Below are 20,042 nucleotides of genomic sequence, written 5' to 3'. Positions count from 1 at the left end.
AGAAGTAGAGGTAGAAGCTTAGAGTTGGTGTGTTTCATTAGTAGCCTTTGTCATCAAACCAGAGGACAGTAGAAAAGTTTCTAGGAGGTTCCTTCTAAACTATAACCCAATTCACAAAATATGGAAGAGCAAAAGACACAAGGAAGGCAAACATCTGATAGGGAGATAGTGAATTCCTTCTCTGTGATTCTAGGTTCTTTGGGAAAACACTAGTCTGTTTTATAAGCTTTGACACAGGAAGTAATCATCATTGCCTAATTGAGGCAAAACAAGGGGTGCTGAAAATTTGCACAGATGCATTGTGCTACAAACTCAAGTTACTGCCTTCATTTCTCATTTATTGATTATATCCCACCTGTGACTAAATGTTGGTATTTCTGGCTCTGAGATCTGTCTACCTCTCCCCAACCTTATCTTTACTTTCTTGATAACTGCAGTCTTCTCAGAGGGTTTCATGTTCTCAGTTTTTAGCTTGAGAGCCTATTCTTTACACTAATGCTACTTTTCAAAAACTCAAATATGACCACTTCATCCTCTGCTTAAAACCTCCATCACCCATCATAAAAAAGTCCCAAACTACTTAGCTTGGGATTCAAGGCTCTGAAAAAAACCCCTTTGGTAAAAGGAAGAAAAACACAAGTACAAAAGTAAGCCTCAGGAAGGACACAGTTAGGTTCCTCTGCTCTAGTTAAGGGATAACCCCATCAATATTATTAGAGACAGGGGTCTTGCTCTGTTGCCCAGGTTGGTTTCAAACTCCTGGCCTCAAGTGATCCTCCTGCCTCAGCCTCCCAAAGGGCTGGGATTATAGGCATGAGCCACCTTGCCTGGCCAACCCATAAATATGTAAAATGACTTCTGTGGGCTGGCATATATGTATAATATTGATTCCACATGAACTCCACACAACCAGTTTATAATGAATTCTGAGAACACAACCCATTTTGAGATTGAGACTAAACATATTGCTTTATTTGTATGTATTGTTTAAATGACTTTAGAATTGAAATAGAATTGAAAATTGCAGGTGAATGGCAACAATACCTGTCAGGATAAAACCTTATCCTTTTAGCCTATTAACCCATTAGCTGTCTAGAGAAATGAGAGAACAGATTTATCACAAAATGAAACTATCATATAGAGGAATATGGAAATCCACATTTTAGAGGAAATTGGTACTCGATGTCTAGAACTTACTTGATCACGTGGGATAGTTTGATGTGTATGCTATTTCCAGGTTAAAACTAAGAGATGAAGTTAAGTGCATTATAAGGTCCAGGAGGGGTCAGGAATCCTTAACAACAACAAAAAAGGGAAGTGGTTTATCAGTAAGGTAAGAACTATTTTTGCATGCTGCTTTGTGTTTCCTCTTCAGCCATTTCTTCCCAACAAATAGAGGCCATACTCTATTTGTTCATTTTTCTTATTCCTCATGCCTGGCACAAGTCAATGAATGAATGAGTGGGTATATATTTCCCTTTTTCGTTCATATCTATCATAAAGTAAGCACTTACTTTGTGATAGGAACACTGTGATAGAAACATGCTAAGTTTTACACATCCATTACTTCATTTACTTCTCAAACTAACTGTTGATATTATTGTTATTCCTCCTTTACAGATGAGGAAACTCAGCCTTAGGGGAGTTAATTTGTTCAGAGTAACAAGTGGTGATGCTCTGGAGCCCGTGTTCTAACTACCGTACGAAACTGCCCCTTTTTCATGGCTAATCAGAGATCTCTTTACACCATTTAATTGTACCTTTCAAAAGTCAATTTCAGTTGCTCAGCTATGAGAACATCCAGAAATCATATGGATATGGTGAAGGGCTGTAGGGAAAGAAAGGAAGCTAGGAGAGAATGCTATGGGAATATGAGAGCTCAAATGAAACCAGAGATCTTAGTTTTCAAGGTAAAAATGTAAGGTTATCGAAAGTTTTTAAAAAAAGGGTATGGTGACCTCACTAACTTGGTCATCTGGTTTTGAATAAACACAGGGCCAAAAGATGAGAGGAAAAGAACAACTAGACCACTTTGAGAAATTATCTTTCCATGAATCTCCCATTGTTTTCGAACCAAAAAAAATTCTAATCTTGGGCCTCTATTCTTTCTTACAGAATGAAACAGGTAAAAGGCAAAAACGAACAGAAAAATCATTTTACGTTTTTCCTGTTGTTTGTCCTCCTAAGTCATAAGTGCTATATATTATCTAGAAGTCCGTTACAGGTTAAAGAGGCCCCTGAAACATCTTAACACTCTAATCTGTTTAGTCCCATGCTACTAGAATAAACAGAGCAAAATACACAGAGAATAGTGACTATATAAAATCTACCTGTTTGCTCCGCTGGTTATTCCTGAAGTAGAAAGGGGTAACCTCGCACTTTGAATCAGCTTTGTTATGATGCTGTTTGTTATTTTTTGTTTTGTTGCAAGTTGTCACATCTATGCTCTGTGGTAACAAAGGTGAAAGAGAAAGTAAGGAAGCCAAGGTAAAGTAAGGGGTTGGGGACATTCCTTTAGACAAAGGGAACAGTTGGACAGAGATTTGGGACTAGCATTTTTGCACTTGTTACTACTGGAAGAAAATTCAGAAAGTTCAACTTCTGCTTTAAAAATAGCTGATCATAAAAGTATATGCAGGTATAGGCAACAATCTTTGCACACTAAGTTCATTTTTCAGATATCCTGAAAGCCTGGAATTCTAAGATGATCACCTAATTAGTATCTCTAAGGCAAGTATCCTCTTTGCTCACAGAGTATGGATAGTTTCCTTTCTGTTCATAGAGTGCAAATCATTTCACTCCCGGGATCCTGAGTTTTGTATGTGTACTAGAGCAGTCTTTACTGTTCAAATATACTAAGATATAAACTCAAGTCACTTCTGGAATAAGCAAGTCCTATCTTCTTTAGAACAGTCAGCATTTCCCCCCTTTAATCTGTACAAATTAGTGACTGTATGTGGAAAGAACAGCAAGAATCAGAACCAAGAATATCTATGCTACAGGTACATAAATGAGGCGGTATTAAGATAATCAGTAAAAAGTACAGTCATTTAAAAATATTTATAAAAATATCGTTTATGAAATAACAAAACTAGTATTTTGGAGGGTGAGAAGGGCACATCAGCTTGGTAACAATATTCCAGCATAGCATATAAATGCCTTCAGTTATTAGTCTACCCTGGCCAGTACTTTACATACACCATGCCCAACCTTGACAACAATCCTGTTATCTCCATTTACTGACATCACAGTGCTAAATGCACATCTCTCAAACCCATGCTCATTGTTCCGCCACTCCAAGTGCAAACCAAATACTGTTAAGAAAATTCATCATTGAACTGGCATTTTATCAACCCAGTATCATATCATATAAATAGAATCAATCAAGCATTGCTCAAAACAATGAGCCAGTGGCTAGAAATTGAGAAACAATGAAATTGAGACTTTCTTCTTTAAGGGAAAAAAAAATTTAGAAATGTGTGTTCTTAAAGAAACATTATGGACATGTCCAAACTGTGCCATAAATATCAGATTAAGTTACTTGCAAATATTTTTTATTCTAATAGCCATTCATTTTTCTTTTTTCTTCTAATTAAGTATATACTTTAAGTTTTCTATCTGAAATTTTATTGCCAGTAATGAAGTACAAAGCAAAAGCAGCAGAAGCACATCAGTTCATATAAAATATTGTCACAAATAAGCCATAAAATCATTAGAAACCAATGATGATGCATGCTTTTCTGATGGCAACACTGAGAATTGACACTGAATACTGAGTCAGCTCGGAAAATGTCCATCAGTGTCAAGGCTACAAAAGAAAATATTAAAACAGGACACCAAACCATTTTTCCCCTTCCCACTGTGTTTATTTTATAGCTTTTGCATCAGGTAGTCAACTGAAACACTTCAACAACAGAAAGCTGGCAGAATGTTAAGGAAAAGGAGTGATTCTCTCTCCAACAGATGTGACAAAATGGTTTCAAGTTGGAAACAGTACTGCATAAATGAATCAACTGAATGGGGTTGGGGAGGGCAGGAAAAGAGAAGAGAGAGTAGTGAGCATCTTCCAACAGGAATATGAGGGAAAAAAAAGGCACTGTTGAGCTATCTGTGTATTTATAAAATAAAAGTTAAAATACACAATCCATGTTTCCCAAAATTACACTGAACACTGCTTCAGAGGTGCTCACATACCTGACTCTGAATAGAAAGCTACAAAAACTGTCTAAAAAAATGATACAGACAGCATCAATATGTCTCAACACAGGCTTACCAGTAATGCATTTCAAAGAGTTCATCACCATCAGGGTCCATCTTATAAACAGTACTGCAAAGGCCACAAAGCTGCATGAAATTATAGGATAAATCTGACTAAATGATCACTCATTTTGATCTCTAAAATTCCTGCTCCAAGAAATCAGAAAGTAAGCTCCACTTGACAGGAGCTGAGTTGGCAGTGGATTTGAAACAGGGTTGCTTTGCTCCTCAGAAGGCTGCCAAAAGAGCAGTTTAGCTGGCATCATACAGCAACTTTGCATAGGATAAACAAATGCGAAAACCTAACAGCCACTACCCTGCTTTCTCTGAAAGTAAACAATGTTAATTTATGAAGAGTCCAACTCAAATCATAAAGTGGACGCACCCGGGCCTCTTCAAGGTGAACTTCATAAAAGGTTACAGGGTGCTTCTCATAATGACTCTAGGACCATAGGTGTGTTTGGGAATGACCAATGGGAAAATCCAGTTAGATGATTTACACAGATGTTCTCTATGTAGATTTGAATTTAAATTAAAATGCCAGCTATGCATTTGGGAACCAGCCTTTAGTTGAATTCTCCAGTGTTTTTAGAATTATCTGATTTTATTAAAAAAGAGAGAATCATTGTCCACAAACTATTTTCTTTCTAACTATGCAAATACAGTAAGCAAATCATCTGCAATATCAAAATACTGTTTGTAAATCACTGATCGCACCAACAATTTTAGGAATTTCCAATAGGACATATATTGAGAAAAAGGAACAGACTTCAAATTATAGGCATTAACCAAATTTTAAGATTAGAAAATAAAATTATAAAAATCAGTAAGTTTAAATTGTCTAATTTTCAATAGTTTAAATCCAATCATCAGGAATTCAGAAGCACCCAATATGTTTGAAGTTGCACAAATGTGTATGGATGATAGAAAAGTAATCCTCATGCAATATCTTAAGTGTTGCTATCAGATATATTTAAGTGCTACTTTACAGATTAAAGCTGGGTAAAATCAAAATATATTTTACTTCCCATTGTATTTTAAAACAATCACAATAATTTATCAACAGTTGCCATTTCACAGCAATTAGAAAACAGGAGTTGATACAAGTTGAACAGAAAGGTATCTTTTCCTCTTTTAGGAAATAAACATATATATATATTTTTCACATACACACATAACATTATCTTTAAAATTCCAAGAGGTTAATTTACTTTTGTATTATAAAAAAATTATCTCCCTATGGTCAAAATACTGAAAAAGCGCAAAGGCTGAAAAAAGAAAACCACATTTGCCACGTTAAAAAAATACATTATTATCTCAGTGGTTCTATTATTTAATTGATTATAAAGTATTATGACTCCTAGTACTGTGCTGGACCTGATGGAATTAAATTCACCCCTTTCTCAGTCTCCAGAAAGGATACTCCTAACCCACCCTAAAAAATATGATAAAATAAATGCCCCTATTCTGAACTGTTTAAACTGGGAAAGAAAACATGCCCACCTGGAAACAATATAAGTCATAAAAGTTTATGAATCTGTGGGAGAGACTATGTGAATCAGAAAGCAATTCTTTGGATATAAGTTAGGAGCTTTTAGAAGTATATAAACTCTTTTAGGCCTGTAGAGTACAGATACAAAGATGATTTCTCCGTAAGTAATGATTTAGCCAGTGCAATGGTTGGTAGCCCATGGTCTGTAACTGGCATGTCATCTCTTTTTGTAAATAAAGTTTTATTGGAACATAACTGTGCTCATTTGTTTACATACTGTCTACGGCTGCTGTTGCAGTACACGGGCAGGGTTGACTACCTGTGACAGAGACCCTATGGCCTGCAAAGCCTAAAGTATTTACTCTCTGGCTCTTCCACAGAAGAAGTTTACTGACATCCTGATCTAGTTCATCAAGTACTGCTCTAGTTACCTAAGAGAGTTAATGCACCTCAAGAAGATTTGAGCATGTGATGCAAGAATAACTTGCACACTGGGGTTTGTTCATTAGCAGGTAATGTCAAATCCCACCTTGAAGTGGTGCTTTACTTTTGGGCAAGGAAATAATGTATATACATTTTCAGGAAATACCTATAAAAGTCAATTTGAAAAAAGAAAGAAAAAAGCCAAATTTTAAAAGCCCAGCTATGCTCTTAATATTTTTATATTATTGTGAGGAAAGGATGCTAAGATGATTCTGTCATTCTTTTAGTTTTTCTTTAGTTTTTTTAATAAATGTTTTCTCATAAGAAGTGTTCCCTCATGCCCTCCCACACAATTAATAACCTTTAAGGCAATCTACCTAAAATGCTTACAGTCTGGTGAAGCCTTGTTCAGAAATATTTACTTAAACTGTAAGTATAAAACAGCTACCATTTCTGAATAGTAATGTTAAATAAAAATAGAAACATCTCTCAAATTTGAAGAGCAAAGTTTCCCAGACCCTAGTCAGCTAACAAAGCCTATTTCTAACAGGGAACTTTCTGAACTTAAGCAGCTGTTCATGAAGCTTTAAGAGTTCACAGGTGTTTCATATTTCAAGAGTTGTTGAAACATGGAAGATAAAACACTGAGAAGATATTTATCAAACACAAATTTATATCAAGATTAACTTTTTCAACCAGCTTACAAGCAGACTTTTCCCTTTCTTTGTTAAAAAATGAATGGTATGAAACTATATGTTAAAGATGTTTCTATAATAACACCTTACATTTATATAGCGCTTTACAATTTTCAAAGTGCTTTCACATGCCATCTCATTTAATCCTCACAACAGCCCTGTGAGGTAGGTACAGCAGGTATTATTATCCTCATTTCAAGATGAGGAAATTGAGGCAAAGAGAGGTTAAGTGACTTGCCCAAGATCACACAGCTGGTAAGTGGTAGAGCTAGAACCTGAAATCAAGTTTTTTGACTTCTTGTCCAGTACTCTTTCCACGGTAATTACTGCCTCAAGTTACGAATAATGAACTGTGTATCAAAACTGAAAGCTTACTGAAGCTCATTTCAGTGATGTCTTAACAGTAGAGTTAAATGAGAAATATAAGAACAGTAGGTCTGATGGTTTTACTTGACATAAAATTGGTGCAAAACCACTTTTGTCTAATTACTTGTAATCTTTTGGTCCAAATACATAAAATATGCAATATTTACAGCATTTTCCTTTTTGTAAATGCAATGCTTTAAAACACATTATAAAGCACCTTAGTAAAAATAGTCTACAGGTAAAAGTACAGAAGAAGTAGGAAAATCCTACCCATACCACAGCTCACTAATGGAGTCATAATACGGAGTCACCAATATCTCAGTTTACAGCTTTACAAATAACCCATGGAGAAACAAATACTAAACTTACTTTTTTGATATTAATGTGTGGAAATCTTAACTAAAACTTCAGACAATCTTAGTATTCTCTGAAGTATCTTCTCAATATTAGCTATTGAGGAGACAGGAATGAGAAATACTGCTTTGATCCTTTATCTTTTTACCATATTAGTCATGATTTAAATTGATTTTTAACACTAATCATTATTTAAAAAATTAAAACCACCTACATAAATATGGCCAAATTCAACTACAGCAGAAACATTTCTTAGCAAATATGATTAAACATTCCAATAAATTTCATGAGACATGACTCACAAAAACAAAGTACATACTGCCAAGCAGTTAACACTATTCAGTAGAGGTGTATAACCCAAACCCTCAGTGAAGGCAGAAGAGGCAAATGGACTCATCTTCATTCATGGTTAGTTGAAAAAATGGTTTATCAAAAACAAGAGTATCAGAACCTTTTCTGAAATTGTATTTAGCCTTTTGATTAGACCTGCCATGAGTTCATTTTAGGTGATGTATATTTTCCCTCAGGCAGGAGGTTATAACTTTCACCGAAGTTTAGCCAGGAAAAATTAAAATGCCTGAAACTTAAACTTAGAACACTGACATACCAGCCAGTATCTACTTCCTTGACGTTACTGTCTGTTTCCTAATTTGGATCGATACAAATTGTCACATACACCTACTGTCAGCAATCCAGACTGTGGAGCTGAGAAGAAAGGTGAAGACAGGGTCAAATTTTAGTTCAAGAATCCAATAGTCACACCTTATACTCAGTTCGACTTCGGGTAAATCTTTTCATAGAAAAAGTTTTGTGCGAGGATGTAGAGGTCTCCATCTTTTTCTCGAACAGCATGGGCTCTGATGAACTGGAACTGCTCTAGTGCAAATTCATAGAACTCATTCTCCATTTTCCAAATATCGGATTGCTGTAGTTTTGCAATGGTTTGTTTAGTGGGGAGTTTCTTCTCTGTGGTTTTCCTAAGATGAGATTTCTTTCCTACTTACAAAGGGGAAAACAAAAAAAGGAAAGGTAAATAATTCTTGAAGAACACACAGAAGATCAATTCCTCCTTATTTGCAGAGGTGCTTAAGTTAATATGACACGCTGAAAATAGGTAACATAACTGTCTTGTATAATTAAGGTAAAAATGGAGCCTTGATCACACTAGAGCCATGATTTAGTCCTTTAGAATGTAAATCGTCAACCTATTAAAAGACTTAATGAAACGTCAAATAGCAAATGTAAGGACTGGCACACAGTAAAGTGTAGGCTGTCACCTTGCACACTATATTCTCAAGTGCTTGTTGCTCTGAGACTAGTTGATTTTTGACAAAATATCTATTGCCAAACTGACTTCCACTTTCTCATAACCTGTATTCTCTAAAATTATGTGTTAGAAGCTTAGGCATATGCATACTCAAGGAAAAGAGTTCCTATGACTGCATCTTATCAAACAGCAAAAAAAAAGAAAAACAGTAACAACAAAAAAACACAATTAGCTTATTACTTTCAGATATGTAATACAGCTCAGGCTGCTAAAGCGTGGCTTAGGCATACTATAATAGATGTAGCACATGATGACTCTATCAGTGTGATTCAGTTGCACTATTCCACCTCTACTTCAAACTGGTGGTAGGCAGGACCAATTCACAGGCCTAATGTTTGACATCTGGCATTACTGAATACTATACATTTCTAAGGCTGGTTCTGTAGTTTGTATCATTCCACTATTTCAACAGTGCCTTCTAATTTTCACCTAATTCACAGTTATTCAATTGAAAATATTGAGCAGAAACAGACAAGATACCTGCCTTTCTGGAACTATCTGTTGTGTTTCACTGAAGAAACTTCAAGTCATGTATATTTTACAAGTTGCAAATAAAAAAAGAAACCAAAAAAAGCTTTAAAAGGAAACCCTTCCTTTATATACCTGTGCGATAGAGTTCTGTAGCACCCCTGAAAAACCGGGGCAATGCTGCCTCCAATAACATGATAAAATCTTCAAGCTCTTCAGTAACTCCCACCAGAAAATATTCATTAATTAGGTTATACTTGGCTTGATCCATAGCCCACCTGCTTCCCACATTCCTGAAACCAAAGAAAAGGAATTAAAAGCCTGGTTGTGAAATCTGCTGAGTATTTTTGGTGCCTTTGACACCATATATTACAGAGAAAAATAAACACATGTATATCCAAAGCCTCAATGCCCTTTTATTACATCCTGTGGGAGGCACACCTGTTTCTAATTTCCTTTGCTTCCATCTCCAGTTTCTGCTCAACTATGCAGTGCTAATTCAGAGTTTACTGGAGGACTCTTAACCTGAACAATTTAGTTTGAGGGCACTTTAAAAATGTATATAGATATAAAACATCTATCCCTACCATATGATTTAGTGTGTATTTAACTTTTTTAAACTACTCTAAATTCTGTTCAGTTAAGAGCTCTCTATTAAGGTGTAAACAATTTGTGTTTACTGCTTATTTTGTGAGTTTTTGTGAGCTGTATGTTTTCTGAAATTTCTCAGGAAAAGAAAATTGCTAAGAAATCACTCTGCTAAAATCTTTTATTTTTATTTTCATTTACATTGTTAGCTAATGCAATTAACACAAATTTGGCCCAAAATAAACTATACTTTTGGGTTCTTTTTAGCATGAATATTCCTTAATCCAAATTCTAGTTCTGCCTTTAAGTGGTAGCATGATCTTGAGATGGTGGCTTCACCTTTCTCAATTTTGTTTTCGAAAACTATTTTAAAAAATGGGAAAGGGAAGCAGTGATTAATTGGTTTCTAAGGACCCTCCCAGTTCTGTTAAGTCTATGAAACATACTAAAGAAATTCAATTAACATCTCCTCAAAAAATGCCCAATAGAGCAATAGTTTTTATTGTTCTAAGACAGGAATTGGCAAACTTTCTATAAAAAGCCAGAGGATAAATATTTTAGGTTTTGCAAACTACATAGTGATATGGTTTGGATATTTGTTCCCTCTAACTCTCATTCTGAAATGTGATTCTCAATGTGGGAGGTTGGGCCTGGTGAGAGGTAAGTGGATCATGGGAGCAGGTCCCTTGTAAATGGTTTAGCACCACTTCCTTGGAGATAACTGAGTTCTTGACTCAGTTGGTTAGTTCATGAGATCTCTATTTATTTAAAAGACTGAGACCTCTCCCTTCATTCTCTTGCTCCCATTCCTGCCATGTGATATGCCTGCTCCCATTTCACCTTCTGCCATGACTGTAAGTTTCCTGAGGCCTACATCAGAAGCCAAATGGATGTTGATGCCATGCTTATACAGCCTGCAGAGCCATCAGCCAAGGTGTACCTTCATAGTAATGTGAAAATGGCCTAATAAAGAAAATTGTTACTAAGGAGTGGGATATTGCTATAAAGATAGCTGAAAATGGAAAAGTGGCTTTGGAACTGGGTAATGGGCAGAGGTTGGAAGAGTTGGAGGGCTCAGAAAATTGTTATTAAGGAGTGGGGTGTTGCTATAAGGATAGCTGAAAATGGAAAAGTGGCTTTGGAACTGGTTAATGGATAGAGGTTGGAAGAGTTGGAGGAATCAGAAGAGGGACACTTTGAAATTTCTTAGAGACATGTTTAAGGATTGTGACAAAAATGCTGACAGAAATATGGGCAGTAAAGTTCAGGCTGACGAGGTCTCAGAGTGAAATGAAGTTATTGGGAACTGGAGTAAAGGTTGCTCCTGTTATGCCTTAGCAAAGAACTTGGCTGAATTCCAACCCATGAGAGCAGCCAAGTGGGCTGTTTCCTACAAAACCATGGGGCAGGGCTGCTCAAGGCCTTGGGAGCCCACCCCTTGCACCAGGATGCAGGAGATGAAGTCCAGGATTATGTTAGAGCTTTAAGATTTAATGACTGCCCTGCTGATTTCAGGCTTGTGTGGGGCCTACTGCACCTTTCTTTTGGCCAGTCTCTCCCTTTTGAGATGGGAATATTTATCCAATGCCTATACCACCATTGTATCTTCAGAATAATTTTTTTTTTTAACTCACAGGCTTATAGGGTTGAAGCAACTCATCTCCAGATGACATTTTGGACTTGGGACTTTTGAGTTAATGCTGGAATAAGATTTTGGGACTACTGTGAAGGGATGAATGTATTTTGAAATATGAGAACGACATAAGATTTGGTGAGCTAGAGGCAGAATAATATGGTTTGAATGTTTGTTCCCTCTAAATCTCATGCTGAAACATGATTCCCAGTGCTGGAGGTAGAGCCTGGTAGGATTGGATCCCTGATTGGATCATGGGAGCAGATCTGTCATGAATGGTTTAGTGTCAATTCCTTGGTGATAACTAAGTTCTTGCTCAGTTCACACAAGATCTGGTTGTTTGAAAGTCTGGGAACCACATCCCCAATCTGCCCCTACTGCCCACTCTCTTGCTCCCACCATGTGATATGCCTGCCCCTGCACTCCAGCCTAGCCGATAGATCAAGACTCTGTCTCAAAAAATACAAAATAAAACAGGTGACGGGTCAAATTTGGTCTGCAGGTTACAACCTGTAGTTTGCCAATCCCTGTTCTAAAGAAATGATTAAAAATTGAGAAGGCATTCTTTATAGGCTTCCGATTCTTATACTATTATGAGGCTTTGATGTAATCTATTGAGTGGGACCTTAAACTCCACAGCAATTTGATGATATATCTCAAATAATGAAGAAATTCCTTGTATTTCTCATTATGGTTTAAGGAAGAAATTTTGACTATGTTCCTTTTTTCTCCTATTTTTCCTATTAAAATGATTGAATGGAACAAATAAATATGTAAAAATATTTTTAAAAACTAAAACAACACATTCTGAGGAAATAAATTTTTTTATTAAATTATCATTATTTTCCACTTGGTATTTACTAGCAAACTAAACCAGAACCAAAACTTTGGCTTCTCTTAAAGTCAAAATCAGTTTAACAGGAAAACCAGGTGAATTTTAACCCACTAAGCCTCTGCTAAAACAGTAAGCTTGGGACAAAATTAGATTTATGATGCCTCTGGTCTCTAATTAAGAGCTTCACTGGAATACAGCAAAACATAACACCAAAAACAAGAAATATTAAAAACCAGCATCTGAGAAAACAATGCAAGGATATCAGGGTATTACTCTACATGAGGAATCTTTTAAATGCATTTAAAAGTAACTGCAAAACTAGATATTACTCAATTACATGTTATATTGAGTCTAGTCTTTGACCGATTTCCCTAAATCTAGCCCTTGTGAAATGAAACACAGATTATAGAAATAATAAGGATGATAATGAATTTGAGCCAACTTTATCTCCCTACCAGCATTCGGAGCTATGGCCACAGAAGAATGGGATTTGAAGCCAGAGCTTCTCTGGAGCACAGTCTGAGCCACCCTCTGCTACACATTCATCAAAGGTCTAGAACAAAGACAAAGCAGCACACATAAGCCATAAATCCAAGTCTCACCTATCAAATATCTGATGTGGTAAATTATTAAATAGAGAGTAGGTGGGATGAGACACTCTTATTTTCTTTGGAGTCATATAAATTAATCACGTACTGCCTTGTAATGGCAGCTCTGAGGATATGGTTTAGAATCTTAGGGTAGGTTCATCTGTCTGTCTGTCTATACCTTTACCTACATAAAATGTGTTATGTATTATGTTCTGTCTTTCCAACTACAGTGAAAACTTCCTGAAGGGATCATGCAGTAGCATTTGTGTCCTAATGAGCATATAGAATAGTGCTATATAAACCACTTGGACTTGTAAATTACTGCTGAAAAGACTGCACTTTGGGGATTTACAGGGGTATTAAAGGCATAGCTGTAATGGAGATAAAGACAGAGGAAATAAAATATTTTCATGAGGCATTTGACATTATTTCTGAAATTTTTTAGATGGTCTTAGATTTGCTAGCCTAGGCCATTTTCTAAAAAGTAGTTTTATTATTTGTGCCAAATTTTGTAGCTCATAAAAAGAAATAAGAAAAAAACTTTATATATCTACCATATGCCAAACTATAGCTATTCAAATTTGAGTATTTGGTGATATTTTCTCAAAAAGAATAAATTGTGCCTGTCACTTGAAAGAATATCTGACAGTGTTGATACCGCAGGGGTTCTCAGATGGGCGCTATTCTGACTCTCAGGTGATATTTGGCAATGTTTGAAGACAATTTTGGTTCTCACAGCTGAGGTGTGGGGAATGCAACCAGGCAGAAGTAAGAGATGCTGGTAAACACCCTACAATGTATAGGAAGACCCCCACAACAAAGAATAATCGGGCTGAAAACAACAGTGTCGAGGTTGAGAAATCCTGTAATAGGCCAATGATAAAAATTAAGCTTTCAAGCAAAAAAAAAATTTTTGTTAGAAAACTTTTATCTGCCACCGGAAGTCTGACAGTCTCCCAATACTTAAAGACTTTTCTGATGAAATCAGTGGTGATATTAATAAATGAGAGTTTTTGCTGGACGCGAGGTCAAGAGATCGAGACCATCCTGGTCAAAATGGTGAAACCCCCGTCTCTACTAAAGATACAAAAAATTAGCTGGGCATGGTGGTGCGTGCCTGTAATCCCAGCTACTCAGGAGGCTGAGGCAGGAGAATTGCCTGAATCCAGGAGGTGGAGGTTGCAGTGAGCCGAGATCGCGCCATTGCACTCCAGCCTGGGTAACAAGAGCGAAACTCCGTCTCAAATAAATAAATGAATGAATGAATGAATAAATGAATGAGAGTTTTTAACACTGTATAACAAAATATGTTACATTTGAAAGGTCTGTATAACTCAGTGAACCAGTATGTTCCAAATGACCAATGTATGATGTTTCAAAATTATGCTTGGTTAAAAGACTCATTCAAAGTGTAAAACATATTAACAGATTTTAAAGTAGCAAAGTATAAAAAGTTCACTACTAGGGTTTCAGATTCTACATTGTAACTAACTTTTGAAACTACCACTTGTCAAGTTTTTTTTTTTTGAGACGGAGTTTCGCTCTCTTACCCAGGCTGGAGTGCAATGGTGTGATCTCGGCTCACCGCAACCTCCGCCTCCCGGGTTCAGGCAATTCTCCTGCCTCAGCCTCCTGAGTAGCTGGGATTACAGGCACGCGCCACCATGCCCAGCTAATTTTTTGTATCTTTAGTAGAGACGGGGTTTCACCATTTTGACCAGGATGGTCTTGATATCTTGACCTCGTGATCCACCCACCTCGGCCTCCCAAAGTGCTGGGATTACAGGCTTGAGCCACCGCGCCCAGGTTTTAATGTAATATTAAAGAATAGCCACACTTTTTTTAGAAGTCTATTAAAATCCTCCCTTTTTCAATTACCTATCTGGGTAAAGCTGTATTTCCTCTATACAATTCAACCAAAAGAACATTTTGAACAAACTGAATTCAGGAGCAGATATGAAAATCAGCTGTCTAGCTTCTCAAGGTTCAAAGCAAAATGAAATAAAACAGAAAAAGAAAAAATTGGTTGTCTACAGTAGGCCAGATGCCAAAACGATTTGCAGAAATGTAAACTGATGCCACCCTTTTCATTGTTTTTGTCGAGAAAGAAATACTTTCACTAAAATATAAATTATGTTAACATAAGATGGCTTTACTATTGTTAAAACATAATACTTTAAAATTATTTTCAGTAAATGGAAGAAAAAAATTTTTCAGTAAATTTACTGATATTGGTAAATATCAATAGATATAATCTAAAACAAAGCAAAAGCTATAAACGAAAGCTCTTTAGGGAATCCTTAATTTTTCAGAGTATAAAAGCAGTTCTTAGATCAAAAAGTTTGAGAACTACTGATTTAACTGATATTGAATGCTCATCTTTGGATTACTTAATATCCTTATTTTTCAGGTGTTGGGCAGAGATTAAATTAAGTAAAACTCTAGTTCTAAAATGTGCACATTTGTAATCTTCCAACTAAAAAGTTTTTCACTTGATTCTTTACAAATCAAGTGAAAGCTATTCTAGGTGCACATATATTTAAACTGTGTTTGAAGTGTAACCACAAAGCAGTTCAGATTACTGGAATATTTCAGTTTAAAACACAATAGTTGCCATAAATGCTGAATTGAATACTGTTTAATATATCTCAGAGTATCACTTGAGGTGCAAATAATCTTCAATTTTATAGAAAGGAAGCTATCTAAACTTTTTTTGAGAATAAATGCCATTGCAAAGTATTTCCAACATAATCATGGCCACCCTTTAATCCTCATTGTGTTTCTTTTCTTTTCTTTTTTTTTTTTTCTGGAGACGGAGTCTTGCCCTGTTGCCAGGCTGGAGTGCAGTGGCCCAATCTCAGCTCACTGCAACCTCGACCTCCTGGGTTCAAGCGATTCTTCCGCCTCAGCCTCCCGAGTAGCTGGGACCACACGTGTGTGCCACCACACCCGGCTGATTTTTGTATTTTTAGTAGAGACGGGGTTTCACTATGTTGGCCAGAATCGTCTCGATCTCTTGACCTCGTGATCTGCCCACCTTGGCCTAAAGTGCTGGGATTACAGGCCTGGGCCACTGGACCCAGCAAATCCCCATTATCTTTCTAAAACCCTTCCAGCTTTAGAAATGTTATATGCATGCAGTCTTATCAACTTTACAGATATGAGTTTAATGAAAATTCTTGCCAGTTAAAGATGTGAAGGAGTTATTGGCAATAAACACTTTACTCATTAGGTTTACCAACATGTATGTCAGAAGAAACAAGCCAAATTACTAGAAATGTCAAATTACCAATATGTTTCAGACTGAAAAGGTACATTCTATCATAAAACAAAGTAATCTCTTATTTTTATAAAACAATTATTTACAGATAGCCCTGTCCTCATAAGAGGTAAGACAATGCAATAGTATTTTTGCTGATGTTACCAATACTACATCTAAATAAACAGGCATATTAATGTGTATTTTATAATGACATTAAACGACAACAACAACAAAAACCCAGGCTTTATTATAGTCAGGATGAAGAATAGTTAAAGCTCCAGGATGGCCTATCTACCTAAAACTTTCAAGGAGATGGTGTTAAAATGTCTGCCTGGATTTTTTTTTTTGAATATTGAATATGCAACTGTGGAACACATTTCACAGAAAAATGTCAAGTGACATGTTGCATTTCTCCTCTCCATTTTTTTTGGGACAGAGTCTCACTCCATTGCCTAAGCTGGAGTGCCATGGTGGATCTCAGCTCACCGCAACCTCTGCCCCCTGGGTTCTGGGTTCAAGCGATTCTCCTCCCTCAGCCTCCAGAGTAGCTGGGATTACAGGCACCTGCCACTGTGCCCGACTAATTTTTGTATTTTTGGCCAGGCTTGTCTTGAACTCCTGACCTTGTGATCCACACGCCTCAGTCTCCCAAAGTGGTGGAATTACAGCCATGAGCCACCACACCCGGCCTCTTCTCTCCTTTTCAAAGGATGTAAGAGTAGTTAAGGCTATAGGCTCTGGAAGTAGAGTACTTGGTTTTAAATGACAGCTCTACCATTTACAAGCTGAATGACATCGTGCAAAATAGCCCTTTCTGTGCCTTACAGTTGTTGCCTTTTCTGTAAAATGAGGACAGTAACAGCAACCACCCCATAGAATTGTTGTGCAAACTACCTAAAAAAATACATATAAAATAACTTAAAACACTGCTTCGTACATGATAAACAGTAAATGTGAGCCATTATGACTGTTAATTATTATTAATTATTACCCAATCCCCCAACTACACAGGATAGAAACCACAAAGCATGCTGTCCAGGACTGATAATAATAAATGATGGAAATAGGGACCTACATGACTGCAATCTTTTCCTTTCCAACACCAATAGTACTTTAGTCAAAGGAGGGAGATAGATAATATTTACTGAGTCAATAGTTAGTATAAATAGGGCTAAAATTTTTTAAAAAAGAAAGTGCACAAGTGAATTTAGAAATAAATACTGATAAATTCTAAAGTAGTAAGTCATAAGAGTTACATTAATAGATTTTATAAAATTTTACAGAATCTCCATAATAAATATTTCTAGAAGAAAACATATTTGGTTAGTTATCTGTGTTTGGATCAGTACCTTCTGCCTATTGCGTTGAGACTGAAGAAACAGCAATTTCTAGAAATCATTAAAAAGGAAAACAAAACAAAAAAACCACTGCCCCATCATGTGACACAGAGAGTATATCTAACGTAGAAAAAAATATTGTTGGATGTTAATTATCATAACATACCAAGTATCTGGCATCACTACTGTGTGATACTTTAGGTTTAAAATGTACAGAATTCACAAATTCAACCATTTGTTAATCACTTACAGGTAACCTAGGTATTTTGCTAAATACTGAGGAAACAAAGATGAATTAAATATATGCTTCAGGAAATTCACCGAATTTTGAAGAAGACAATATGTAAACTGATAATCTAAATAACCACCAAATAAATGCTTAAAAGAAAGAGATTTGAATGAAGTGCCCTGGGTGCTCTGAAAGAGATATGACTAACTGCCTGGAGGCATCAAAAAGACTTTATGGAAGAGGTCATGTTTGAACTAGATCTTAAAGATGGATAAAGAGTTTTCCAGAGTAAAGGAAAAGGCATTCTCAATATAGGGAATAATACATGTGTAAAAAGTATGAAGCATTAGTAACTTAGTAAGTTTAGAGGATGGTGACATTTCAAGTGGCTAAAGCACTGGGCACCTAAAGGAAAATCAGACAGGAGAGCTAGGTCTGAGATCATGTCCAGTTGTGTCTCCTACGTGTTAGATAATCTGTAAGCAATGAGGTCCCAGTAAAGGTCTTCCACCAGAAAAGTGACAAATCAGTTTGACTTATTAGAAAAATAATTCTGGTGATACTCTAGAGAATGCAATGAAATGAAAGACAACCTGCATGTGAACTGGTTAAGAACTGTGTTGAGTCGTTATTCTTTTCTTGCCAGAAAAAAAAGAAAATAGCTGCTTCAGCAAAACAGTGTCCTTAAACTGATGATCACAAATATAAATTGCCATCACCAAGACTAAGAGAACCAAAAAAATACAAAAATATATCATATTAGTGAATAATTACAATAACTGCACAGAAAATTGTTAACAGAACCATAATAAAACAAGATTCTGCCCTGGAAAAGAAACATTTTTAAAAATCACAAAAAATATGTATATTACAATATATCAACTATATAACTAGTATTCATTTTGCTTCTTTATATTTTGGGTTGTTTTCAAAATTTCCACAATAAGCGAGTAATAAATTTATAATTAACACAAATTTTAAAAGCACATTGCTCACTGCATTTCATAAACAATTATCTTTATAAAATCTTAAAACTAAAAAATTACCTTTTTGTCTCCTTGTTTTCGTCTCCGTAAGCCTGGTCTATAATCATCTCCAAATCTCAGAAAGTAATAATAAGACACTAGCCTCTCAATAGGATCTCTTATGACATTAATGTAAATTGGTTTCTTCTTCACACCAAATCTGAAATAAAACAAAATTTCAAAGGTGAAATAAACATTTTTAATCTGTTTAGGAGTGCCCTGAAATTATATGTATAAGTCTGAGGTACTGGTCCTATAAGGAAAGGAGAACATGAATTAATTTAAATAATTTGTATATGTGGAGATTGGGAACTATTTCATGATTACTATTAATGTCACAATCAAGTAAACAAGAAATATGAATTAAAAAATTATTTCTGGGCTAGGTACAGTGGCTCATGCCTGTAATCTCAGCACTTTGGGAGGCCAAGGTGGGCAGATCACAGGGTCAGGAGTTCAAGACCAGTCTGACCAACATGGTGAAACCCTGTCTCTACTAAAAATGCAAAAAATACAAAAATTAGCTGGGTGTGGTGATGGGGCGCCTGTAATCCCAGCTACTCAGGTGGCTGAGGCAGAAGAATCACTTGAACCCAGGAAGCAGAGGTTGCAGTGAGCTGAGCACACCATTGCACTCTAGTCTGGGTGACAGAGTGAAACTCCATCTCAAAAAGCAAATAAACAAATATGTCTGAAGATAAAGGAAATGAGATAAAAATGAATGAAAAGTAATTTTAAACTTTACCAGCAAGAATTATATAAAAGGCTGGGCATGGTAGCTCACACCTGTAATCCCAGCACTTTGGGAAGCCGAGGTGAGTAGATCACAACGTCAGAAGATAGAGACCAGCCTGGCCAACACAGTGAAGCCCCATCTTTACTAAAAATACAAAAAAATACAAAAATTAGCTGTAATCCCAGCTACCTGGGAGGCTGAGGCAGGAGAATCACTTGAACCCGGGAGGCAGAGGTTGCAGTGAGCCAAGACTAAGCCATTTCCAGCCTAGCGACAGAGTGAGACTCTTGTCTCGAAAAAAAAAATTACATAAAACATTTTAATTCTGTGCCTTCATTATACTTTAAGTCCAAGTATACAATTCCTTCTCAAATTATAACCACATATTACTATGAAAGAATTTAATATCTATAATTTTTAAATGA

General features: G+C 36.1%; 1 protein-coding gene across 3 annotated transcripts in view; it reads right to left on the bottom strand.

Annotated features, from left to right (window-relative positions):
- Positions 1–3,573: 3,573 nt before the first annotated feature.
- The window catches only part of HS2ST1 (heparan sulfate 2-O-sulfotransferase 1), a 199,698-nt gene continuing 183,229 nt past the window's right edge, over positions 3,574–20,042 (bottom strand). For 2 of the 3 annotated variants that reach the window (XM_009001630.5, XM_078332365.1), the window contains 4 exons: positions 18,903–19,041; positions 12,894–12,991; positions 9,518–9,675; positions 3,574–8,586 (listed from right to left, as the gene is read on the bottom strand). In XM_009001630.5, coding sequence (XP_008999878.1) covers positions 8,357–8,586; positions 9,518–9,675; positions 12,894–12,991; positions 18,903–19,041 — 625 coding nt within the window. In that variant the 3' untranslated portion in view covers positions 3,574–8,356. The remainder of the gene's footprint in view (positions 8,587–9,517; positions 9,676–12,893; positions 12,992–18,902; positions 19,042–20,042) is intronic. The other variant, XM_002751039.6, reaches the window with a different exon arrangement.

Source organism: Callithrix jacchus, chromosome 7 (assembly GCF_049354715.1).
Source record: "Callithrix jacchus isolate 240 chromosome 7, calJac240_pri, whole genome shotgun sequence".
Lineage (NCBI taxonomy): Eukaryota > Metazoa > Chordata > Mammalia > Primates > Cebidae > Callithrix > Callithrix jacchus.
This window is presented reverse-complemented; position numbering and strand designations above follow the sequence as displayed.